Raw genomic sequence first — 12,377 nt, forward strand, 5'->3', positions numbered from 1 at the left:
TTTTTAATCTTAACAAAAAATCTTGACCCGGTTTCTTGGAGACCTTCCCTTGGAGTAGATCTGTAGACATTTTGTTTAAAAAAAGTCTAGATGAAGATATAGGAAAACCTTCAGACAGATCATGAAGGAAAAAACAATAATGCTGCAACCATATAGCGATGGGTTTTACTGCATTATGATGTGAGATAAGAGCATGAGCATAATATCTAAAAAACCTTAACTATCTTGGGGGAAGAAAAGATATTTGTTATCTGAAATTTGGCAAGACAATGCCAATATATGGGTTATTTTTCAACATACTTTTAAAGAAGCGAGGTGCACAAGTTCTTGCAAAATTACATTAAAGTTAGGCTGCCAACCCATTTCAACATTTAAAAAAAATGTTTCACTTATTTTATACTTGAGCTTCACAGCTCTTTTGTTGTATGTCTTGCTGAGATGTTTATGTAAGGGTAGATGTAAACTTTTATCCTTTTTTGCCTTCACCTTTGACATGACACTTTTTTTTTTTCTGATAAATACTGATAATCTTTTCCTTTACTCATAGCATAGGGTTTTTGGTTCTGCACAGATCTGAAGAAAAACCCCCCACCATAAAGATGAAAGCTGGACGATCTGAAGTCAGTTAATATTTTTGGAGAAGTAGAGTATTTTGAACCAATTTAGGCAGAGGGAAGTTAAATGTAGCTGAGTTCTATACTGTTACAAATAAACTGTACATTATGTTGCATTTTCTGAACATTTTTATCTATGCTTTGATGACATGCAGAATGGAATAACACTAGAACAGAAAGAGATTAATGAGAACAAAAATACTCCTCTCCTCTTAAAATGTAAATTGTGCCTTTTACCAGTCTGTGTAGAGATAATTTCACTTTTTATGTAACTGAACTCTTGGAGAAAGACAGTAGCTTGTCTTTGGCACAGAATTTAAAACCATTATAAGGTAACTTTTCAAGAAAACACAGAGTCTCTTAAAAAAGATGCAAATAGCTTGATCTCTAAGATGTTTGTCTAGTTCCAGTAGCTCCAGTCCTGTATGTTTGGAAGGACATTTGTACATCAGAATGAACTCTTCCACACATGCATACATTCTTTTTCCAATTTCTTTTCCTTTGTAAAATATGCCACTGGCATAAGGTTGACACAATTTGGAGCTCTAGAACTTGGTACTCCTTTGTGTTGCTATAAACCCTATGGAATATTATGACATGGCATAGTAATTTAATGATGTTCTGTACCTAGTGGTTTTGAAGAGGAGAGTGTGGATAGCAAGCAAATTTGGTTATGGATATTTTCTAGCCTTAGAAGATACTCCTTCCAGTTTTAAATTTCATGAGATTCCCTCTTCCCAGTGTGAAAAATCTTTTTAGCAATACTTTGTAAATATGCAGAAGTCTGGAGGATATTGGCATTTGTCTTTAAAATATCCAGTGTTTACTGTCATTGTGAAAAGTTTATCAATGTACAGACTATATTTTATGTGAATTTTCTTTTCCCAAATAACTGCCATCTCTTTAACCTGTTGTGCTTTAAGTTTATTCAATTATGATTCCATGATTACTTTTTTTTTGGTCCATATTTTGGTAGTTGGCTTATCTTCTGCAATTTCATAGGCTGTTATAACTCACGAGCAGATAATGTTATGTTTTTGTTTCCTGGGGTGAAAAATATTTTTCAAAATATATATATAAAACCTTAGTGTCATTAGCAATCTTATTTTTTTAATGAAGAGTCTGCAACTTACATGAACCTCTGTAAATGTTTTCAACAGGTTGTATCAGTCTGTAAAAATTCTGTACTCCTTTGGGATTTTTGTGACCTATTCAATTCAGTACTACGTCCCTGCAGAGATTCTCATTCCGGCTGTCACCTCCAAAGTGGAGCAGAAGTGGAAGTTACTCAGTGAGCTTGTGGTGAGAGCACTACTAGTCTGCTCAACCTGTAAGTATGTATACTTACATCAAGACATATGCTATACATCCATAAAAAAGCTTGCTGTTATGCATTGTTGAGGCTGGCTTGTTTAAGTACATGTTTTGTAATATATTTTTCCAGAGGCTTTCAAACCTGAAATTTTGTTGCAATGATTCAGTATGTTTTGATCTTCATGAACAAATGAATCTAATATTGTATTTCTATTTTAACCACACTTTTTTTTAGTAGGTGTGACCAGTTATTTTATAACCATATCTTTTGCCAATAATACTCTAAAGCTGCCAACTTGAAAATAATTTTCTTAGAATAAGAGTTTTTAGGTAACTGACACACACTGCAGTTTCATGTCAGCCTTCCTCTATGTGATCTGCCGTACATCCTGCTCACGGAGAAATCTTTTTTTCTGTTATGTCGGTGTGAGGATTAAGCCTAAGGTGTGTTGCTCTGTATCCTTAAAACAGCACTGGCAAACATGATGCCTGTCAGTGTGTTCATGGAGGGCCAGTTATTTTAGGTGATAATGCTCCAAAGTGATTTGGTATCTCTGCCCTCACTGCCTGTTTCTCCTAATTTTTTTCTCTCTTGTCCCCTACTCTTTCCCACCGTTCCTATTGTGTCCCTGCTTTTCTCACAGTCTAAATACCACAGTCTAGATACAGTAGATACTAGTAGTAATCAACAGCGCTCACTGAATGGTGAGCATGGTGTCATCTAGGAGTCAATATTCCTGAAGATAATGGACTGAGGAGAAAGTTTAGGTTTGTCTTTACAGCTCCCATCTAAAGTGCTGAATAACATAGGAACATTTTCTCAAAGATGTTATAAAAAATTGTTTCTAGTACAAAGCTGTCTTATTGACTTCACAAAAAGTGAAAAGCTTTCTTGAATAATGAAGTGCAAATCTCTTGAAGCACCATATAGCCTGTGTTCTGCTTCTAGTCTTCGTGGTGCATAGCCAACCTATTAAGATTTTAAGATTGAGGATAGATTAATAGCTCTTGTAATACCTGAGAGACATCTAGATAAAAATGCTTCAAGCTCCAAAATACTTTTTAATGGTTCTACAGGACCGCAGTAAACTCTCCAGTCCACTTATTCTCTGTTGTCCTTCATCTGCCCCTTATAACCTGCCCTGTTAATGATACCACAATATGTTTGAAAAACCAAAATTCTTGTAGATCCAAACTCTTTTTTACAGCTGAAAGTTTTGGGAGTTTATAGGCGAAAGATGTTTTCGGAGATGTGTCTGATGAGAAGAGTCTGTGAAAAGCACTTTGACTTGGGAAAATGATAAATGACTCCATGATATTCAGCCATAGTTGTTTTTGTGGTTTGGGTTTTTTTTTTTCCAATTTTATTGTTGAGCATTCTAATTACAAGGAAGTAGAAAAAGAAAGAAAATTAGCTTTAAAATCTGGAAGAGGAATCTGTGAAAGCTGAAAAGAAATGAAAACAAACCAGAGCTGGGGCACCTTGTGAGTGTGACTTGAGAATGGAGAAGTTGCCTATTAGGTATAGTTAACTACAGTTGGGTGAATTGGGACAGCATTAATTTGTGGTGGGTCCCTTTTCCCAGAGGTATGTTGATATGTATTCTTTCTTCTTTTTCTTTTCATGCAATAGTGCATTGTGATTTTTTTTTCAGATTTTTTTCATTATAAAACATCAGTTTATGGTGTTTCTTTTCTGAAGGCTTAATAAATACTCTAAAATGATTCAGTTTAAAGTGAATGCTTTATTTGTATTTCTTCGAAAAAAAAAAAGTGCATAGTAAAATTGGACCTGTTTTGTGCCGTTGAAACTTACCTGTGATGTGAATCTCTAAAGTGGACCTGCTGAAGCGTTACAGGTGCTACTGGGATATTTGAGAGTATTAAATTGTTTGCTGCAAGGCACAGAAAAATAAAATTAAGTTTGCTCTTAAGTGTTTGGTATTTGCCAGGCTGTTATGTGATATGTTGTATTTATCCTAGTTGTCTTTTCATTTTTTTTCAAGTGGTTTCTACAAATTCTGTACATGCAATATCTATAATACATTTTCACCAACAATTGTGTGAGTAAGCTCCCATGCTTATAATCATCTTCTGTTTGTCATTTTTCATTGAAACACTGGTTATAAACACAATTGATTTAAATAATGCTTTGCTTTCACTAAGGGCAGAACATGGTTCCTAAATTGATTCAGAAGGTGTTTAATAGAAAGAAAAAAATCCAAAACTTTTAAAACTGAGTTTTAAGAATTAAACGGCCTGGGTACTGATAACAGGATATGTTGTAGTGTCTGTACCATTCGGAGGTCATACATTGATTAAAGGGACTCCGCTTGCTTGAAAATAATTCTTTGAAAAGATAAACTTCAGTTGTGTTGCTAATACATTAATTTTTCAAGAGAAGACTTGAAAAATCAGTTTTACTAATATTGGGGGCTTTTGGATTACTCAAAAATTAGGCCATTGTTTTATCATTGTAGTATATCAGAAACTTTGCTGGGAAAAAGTATACCCTGAAGTGGTGTGGGATTTTTTTTTTTTTTTTTGTCTGGTGAGGTTTGTTTTAAGTAAGGACTTGACAAATGACTGGAAATGTAACATGCAACCAAAAAACCGTATGCATTGCCTAAGGTTTTTCATGATTTACTTGCTTACTTTTGAGCACTTAGCATTGCAGGAGGATGATCACAAGTACATTAGGTATTTTTAGATTTGCCTTTTCTGCTTCCTCTGGTATTGTTTCACAAAAGAGACCTTATCTGGTCACGCTGTGGAAAATATACTGGACTCCTAATGTCACCAGTCTGAGCCAAGGCTTCAAGCTTGGAGCAGGGGAGTGTATGGCTGGGCTGGGTGGTTGTAGCTCTGGGACTCGGTCAGTCTTGACTCACTGAGCCATTGCCAAGGAGCAGTGCAATCACCTGGATTCTTATTCTTGACAGAATTGGTAGTTAAAGCTCGTTTTTTACCATATTAAAGATTGCTTTTTACCATATTGGAAAGCAAGTTACAAATAGATCTAAGAACAATGTGGCAGTAGCTTGTCTGAAGTTTCACATCCGTTCTTAGCAGCTTTTTAAAGACTGACGCACTATTATTCAAGCTAGAAGCAAATTGTAAGGAGTCATTTTGCTGGGAGAGTGCTCCACTGGCAGAAGCCTGCTTTTCCTTTGGTTATAGCCCTTGTTTGTACTTTTTGAACAAGGAAACTGAGTGCAATTGACTTGACAGATCTTGTCCCCTACTGCTTTTCTCCCTTCTTCCAATTTAGTATTAAAATGGCATCTTAGTATTGCATGAGTAAAAGTGCAAATCAGATGCTTTTGAATTTTAAGATAAAGGAGGGAGAGGTGGAGTTTCCCCTTCATTTGATACATGAACACTTCATTTCATTTGCAAGAGACGTACTTCCCTTCACTTTTGCTTGAATTTCACTGTGTATGGTGTAGCAAGTTGGAAGGACATGCTATATTTCATAAATCATAACACTAAGCTGTTTTATAAACTCAGTTGAGCACCTTGTGCTCTGACTGGAGGGATGAGCTATGCTTGTGTTGAAAGACCAGACTAGAGCTGGAGACTGGGTTTGGTAGTTGTTGAAAGCAGGTGGGAGGTAGTCTTGTAGCTAGCTAGGCAGAAATAAGATTGAAAGCTGGTGTAAGCATCACTGTGAAGGGCAAAGTTAGAAATCAGAGACACATACAAACAGAAGGAATGAGATGAGAGCCACCATAGGATTTGGAAAGCACTGAGAACAGATACAGAGGTGCAGTGTTGTGTTGATACTCACTGGCTGCCCTCAGGTCGTGCTTGGAAGTTCATCACTCCAGGAGTGCTCCACATACCTGCCTAAGGACATGTCTTCAGGAGGTGCCTGTGTTGCAGCCTCTGCCTGGTGACTTGCCAACTTTGTCCTTTGGTGGGTCAGTTTAGCATGTCGTAACACTTAGGAGACACTCCTTGTAAGACATAAGAGGACAGAAAATCTATCTGATCCTGCACAGATGGTACAACCACATCCTTACAGTTTCAGTAGGTTGTTACTGTTGCATATGCATTTTTATTTGAAGTGTAAATGCTTTTCATTTATTTTTCTCACAGATTTTACTTAGTGTTTGGGATGTTTGAGTGTCAGATAACTTCAGTACTTTGAAATATTTATCAGAGTGGAATTTTTATAAAGTTGAAAGTATTTACCCTGATTTTATATGTTTAAAAGAAAATAGTTTGGGTCTTTGCTGTATCTGCTTGGATAAAGGTTCAGCGCTGAGCCGGTTATGTGATGGGGTTGCGGCTACGGCATATTGGGATTAACCATCTGAGTGTGAAGCTTCTTAGTTTGCTTCTGAAAGAACTGGACCATCCTGACTGAATTTTCAAAAGTTTTGTTAATATCTTTACATAGAACAATAGAAGTTTTACTTTTATATTTTGAGAGACCAGTTAGTCTTGGAGAACAAGAAAGAAACCTTCTACTCAAATGAGTCCTGTTTAGCGCATTGCTTGAAATAAGGTGTCATTATGTCATAAGAGTTTTTACTCTTCCCCTGCTTACCTGACACTGAGATCATGGTTTTGTTGAGCCTAAACAGTTAATTCTCCTGTGCTAACAGCGTCAAACCATGCTGATCTTATGGAGATGGAGAGGAGATCTGAAGATGATCAGCTGCAACTGCCAAGCATTAGTCAATATTGATGCTAAATAGCATCAAACATATTCACTTCTATTGATGTGTCTCAGCAAAAATTGTGGTTAAAAAATTTAGTAGCACGTAAATATAAATGTCTTGCTTACTGTCTACCAAGGGTTTTACTCGTGTCTTCTGCCAAAAGGACATTAAAATTAAATTGTGTTTTCTTGGAGGTGTTGGAAGAATTAAAAAAAAAAAAAAAAGTAATATTGAGAAAATAGTTTTCATCTGAATGGTGGTGGCAAATCCATGAAGTAGTAAAGGAATAAAATACAAAAAAACAATTTAAGCAGTACTTTAGTTTTTAAAGAATAAGTTGTGTTTGATTTATTGCTTTCAAGATAGTGGTGAAACGATTTTTTTGGTGAATTGGTAAAAGCTGCTGAAGAGCATCAGTAAATACAATGGAGAAAGCTGGAGTTGACAGTTAATAGTATCTTTCATCCACAGAAGAAATACAGATTCTTTTTTTAATAATTTAGGGCTGTATTCCTGCAGCCACGGTGCTCCTGTTAAAATGAAAATTAAGAAATATTGCATTTGAATGTGTATGTGGAGATACCAGTTGAATTGTCAGTTGGTTTGATTGTTAGCTTGAGATGAAACACGTTTAATTGAATGACTGATCCAGCTGAGCGTGAACTGAGTTGTTAGTGAGCTGCTTTCTAAAAAAAAAAAAAATAGCCTGAGCTTAGTGTGTAATTTTACCAAGAGAATAAATGCGTTATTTAATTGAATTTGTCAGTTATGCTTGTCTAAATATTTCCCCATTTTAATTGTACGTGGTTTTAGGAAAGAACAGTTCTTGATGCTGAACAGTTAGACACAAGATGACATGATGTTTACCAGATATCTTACACTGTTTAATGACATTGTGCCAATAAAATACTCAGTAGCTGCAGCAGAGGTAACATGAAGGAATTTTAAGATCTATATAGATTTTAATACATGTTTTTAGGATTAAGTGATAAACTTTTATACAGAAGTGGTTTGTCTATCAGTCATTAGACACAAAGTTTTTTGATAAGAGTTTGTTCATTTTAAATGGTAATATTAATGACAGATAAATTGAATAGTTAACTTTGTGATATAAAAAATTTCTAGATGGGATTTTGAATATTTGTGTAGACTGTTAATAGGTCCCTCAATGTGGGTTTAAACACAAAATAATTGTTTATGAATTCTCAAAGGAATAAAATGAAATATTTGATTAATTAATTAGATTTTTATATAGGTGGCTTATGAGCATAATTCTTACTTCCTAGCAGAAGATTCTGTGCTGTGATTTTCAGTTGAGAGATGAGAACAGTCATCACTCTGTGGTTTTTGGGCATATGCTTAGACATGAGAAATAGATATGTGAAATACAGTTTCTTCCAACCTTTTTGACTATCTTTACAACAAGAACATATCTTTTAATATCAGGGTTATATCCTGATTATGATTTCTTTCTTTTGATGTGCCATTGCGAATTATGGCACGTTTATGAGTTGCCATTGGTGTAAGCATCACTTTATGTACATATAGCAACTAATGTTCTTTCTCACAGTACAAATATTAAACTTTTTTTTTTACCTGATTTGAACATATGGATACCAAATGTCTGTGGATTATTTGAATGGTGCTAGAAGTGTTTCATATTACAGGTTGTTCTGGAGATGTTAACTTGTGAATATACGTTGTATGAGATAACAGGCTGGGGATTTTCTTTCTAAAACTAGCACTGGTCCAGAAGTAACTGTTGGGTCTCACAAAACAGTCTATTGTTAGTATTCATCAAAGCCTCACAAAGCCAACTGTTTTAGTTCTTCGTTTTGGTCCGTTGTTTCAGCTGATATCAGATTTCCTTTAACAGTGACTGTGATATGGACCCAAACAAGATATTACTTGCAAATGGTTATATTTTTAAAACCTTATCCAGAAAGTTAAGGTTGTGAAGTGAATTCCTGAAAAGTTACAATACATCCTGCTTTTTAAAATTTATTTTATTATTACTGTGTAGGTTGGACCTCCTTCCATTCAGGTGTTAATTAGGATTCTGTGAATAAATTCAGATTTTGAAGTGCAGCTGTGTTCCAAAATTTTTTGTAGGTATGGGACAGGAAAAAAAAGTATGGTCTTTGTGAATGGGGTGAAAAATAGATAATTTTGAAAGATTTTGTAATAAGAACATTTAAAAATAATTTAAAATAACAGCAATGCCTTTGTCGTAAAATCCGTTTGCTTTTTTTGAGATGTTTTATTATTTAAAAAATTGGTGAAGAACAAATAGTTCAGCAATGCGTTTATGTACTCTGAAATAGCTGATCCTATTCTGGGGCAGTAATTATTTCCTAGTAAACAGACCTTATTACTTGCCACAGTTCAGTATTTGCACTACATGTGTGTTTTACAACTCTGCAGGAATTCTTGTGGAAAAGTATTATGGTATTTTATTTGAAAATTGGATTATAGCAGAGCTTTTTTTTTTTTTCCTTAATTTATAGTTCCTCTTACAGGCTCCTTTACAACATTTATTCACTTAATGTGAAGTGAAAGTTGAAGATTCATACCATTTACAGGGTAATCCTATGTGCCAGTCCATGCTCTGAAGATTTTAGCTGGCGCATGGCATAAGTTGCAAAGTGGTTAAAAGTCATCTAGTTTAGCATGCGGAAGTCTGTTCTCTGGACCTTTGCACCTGCAACGGTCATCCTAGCTAGACTCCTCGTAAGTGACAGGAATAGGTGTGGAAGGGCACAATTTTTCTGATCTGTTTTACTTATTTGCTTCTGGATGAGTTGAACTGGGCCAAAGAAGTACTTGTTTCCTTCTTTGGGCACTATAGGTGAGAAATATATCTTGCATTTGGTATGATGAATCCTTCTCAGGAAGAGTGAGAAGTGATGCTCAATATCATACTTGCCTGCAGTTCAATCTTGTCTTCCCTTTCTAAAATAGTTTAAAAACTAATCAAGCCTGCATTTATTTTTTGTTCCACTTTATATTTTCTATCTCTATGCTTGCAAATATAATGAAATGGTGATTTGAAAATTCTTTGTCCAGCACCAAAAATATTTATATTCTCTAGCTCATGAAAAGTGAACTTTGTAATATGTTCATGACTTTGTATCCCTCTGTTATTTTGGCCTGTTATATTTCTATGCATGAACTTGCTTAGAAGAGAAGGTCATTTATGGGGTGCCTTCTGAAAGTGCCTTCATGCATGAGCCGGTGATTTTCTGTCATGCTTACTGAGTGGAGCAGCTGTTTTTGCATGTATTCCTCGTGCATTTTACATCTATCCAGTGGTCCATAGACTTGAAATTTCCATAAGATCCAAAGATTCCTAAGGGGGTAGTAAAGGAAAAGGCAGATGATAAAACACCCCTTTTTCCTAGTGCTCAGTTAAGAGGAAATAGATAATGGTACTTGACATTGTCAAAAATCTCCCCATTATTTTCAGATTGGCACATATATGTTCCTTCCTCCCCTTTGATATGCAGCGACACAGAGTTGAAAAAGTTTATTGTGTTAATGGGAGTACCAAAAGTAATAGGATGCAATGTTATGCTTACTTGGTTGATCTGAATTGAATATTATTAAAATTTATCTGTACTTTTTCACTTGATAGGGTCCCACAGTGTAGATGTAGTGATAGTGGGCAACATTGGTTTACCATTACAGAAAGTCTAAGGGAGCTGTAGCACAAGTGATATGGGGATTAAAAAGTGAATAGGATGTTTTCAAAGTCACATTTAAGGATTCATTGTTGCCTTTTTTTTTCCCTGTTACTTCCTGTAAACTTCTTCTCCCCCCCCCTATTTTTTTTTTCTTTTTTTTTTTTCAACCTTAGACTTGTGGCCCCCAGACCGTTGTCCTGGCACAACCAGAAGAGCTCTATTCTGGAGTTTAGGAGATGGTGGGAGGACAAGGAATATCTTTTACAGTACAATTTTATGATACATGAGTCAAACTAACAGCTTAGTGCTTACAAATGTGGAATATTTTACTCTTCGCTCTGTTTTTATTTATCCTACCCTGGTATGTAATCCCATATTCTTCCTCATGCTGGCTCTGACATTCAATCAGAAAAGAGCAGATTGGATTCACTAATCAGCACAAACCTTCATGTTCTGTGTTTAACTGTTTTGTGTATTTTTCAGTTCAGAAAGTGATGGAATATATTATGTTTTGACTTGCAGTAATTGCCCATTGATCAAAGCTGTTCTGTAACACAGCAAAATAAAAATTCTGTGTCTTGTTCTTCAAAGTTAAATTATATTTTTATTTCAAGGGGCTTTTCTGGTAAGGTTATCTAGACTGTAGTTCTTCCTTCAGTAAAAAATACCTTGAATCACATCACTGTCCTATAAACCGGTAACTCATTAGCAAGGCATTTGTATGGTTAAATAAAGTGTGTGTAACTGATAATCATACAATATCAGGCAGTCCCTGTCTTATTTATGTGATTGATTATACCATATTCTGAATCATGATATCTGAAGAGATTTAGCTTGTGCCTCAGTAAAAGAGAAATACTGCATCAAAGCCACTTACTGGAGGCTGCCATTTCTGAGAACAGGAAAAATGGGATCTCTGTGCATCTTCTTGCCTTTTTAAACACTACTGTGAGTGTGGCAGATCAAGAGCACTGACTAAATCTACAGAGCTAGTTATTGCCTTTTTGGTTACTCTTCCATCTCTACAATCTGTTGACAGTCATTCTGGTAGGAGTGCCTCCTGTGTAACTGGGAGTTACTACACCTATTTTTAACCATTTCATCCTATGATTATTTTTTTTTTTAATAAAAATATATATAAACCCATGCATATTATAAGATATAATATAACCATTCACAGAATGAAAGTCACACTCTGCAATAGCTTAGCTAACATACATATATTATACTACATGCGATGTGGTAGGTATTCAGATTTTTGTTCTGTTGGCAACTTTCAGTCCCTTGTTTACTATTGACATGATTTTTTGATATATTGCAAAAAGTCTGACTGCCCTCCTTGTTAGGAAAAACATCTAGATCTCTTGTTTCATCATCTCACACTGCCTGCTCTCATTCCCTCTTCCCTGGCTCCCAGTGTTGCTTCTCATGCTCCAGGTTAGCAGAATTCCTGTCTTGTCACACTTCTACCTTTGTAGCCTTTGCTAAATCGCTCTGTCTTTGCTGAATTAAGATCAAATGCTGCATTTTTGTTCTTCTGCACAGTTCAGCTCTGTTTCTGTGAACTACTGCTTTTTCACTCTACTGGTACCTCCCCAAGATCTTGCTAATTGCATCCTTGACCTTTCAGATCTCTACCTCCATTTTTATTACTTTTTGGAAAAACCACTCAGTCTCTTGTTCTGTGTTTATCCATTGTCTATCCAGCATCCAAAATCTTTTTGTTTTGTAACTTTCCTGCATTTGTTTTACTTTTTTCATCCTTTTTTTTTAATTCCTTTCCCTTTATTTTATGTTTTATTTTAATTGTCTGACATAATTAATCTGCAATATTAGACAAGGAGCCAGAGCATTATTAGTACAAATGCATGGAATGAACTTCTATTATTATGTGACAAGTAATCAACTTAACAGAATATATTCTACATCTGAAGTCTAAGTGGTTTGGCTAAGAGAGCTGCAATTATGTGGTTTATGTTTCCTTTAATTATCCCTATTTCATAGTTACAGACTATATTTCTTGTTGGAATGTGGAGGCAAAATGATTGCAAATACTTGCTGCAAAGTGTACCACTGAGAATATGGTAACAGTTTAA

General features: G+C 35.3%; 1 protein-coding gene across 2 annotated transcripts in view; it reads left to right on the top strand.

Moving 5' to 3' along the window:
- Positions 1–12,377, top strand: part of SLC36A4 (solute carrier family 36 member 4) — a 104,639-nt gene that overhangs the window by 52,135 nt on the left and 40,127 nt on the right. For both annotated transcript variants that reach the window (XM_074917348.1, XM_074917355.1), the window contains one exon: positions 1,775–1,944. In XM_074917348.1, coding sequence (XP_074773449.1) covers positions 1,775–1,944 — 170 coding nt within the window. The remainder of the gene's footprint in view (positions 1–1,774; positions 1,945–12,377) is intronic.

Source organism: Athene noctua, chromosome 1 (genome assembly GCF_965140245.1).
Source record: "Athene noctua chromosome 1, bAthNoc1.hap1.1, whole genome shotgun sequence".
Taxonomy (NCBI): Eukaryota; Metazoa; Chordata; class Aves; order Strigiformes; family Strigidae; genus Athene; species Athene noctua.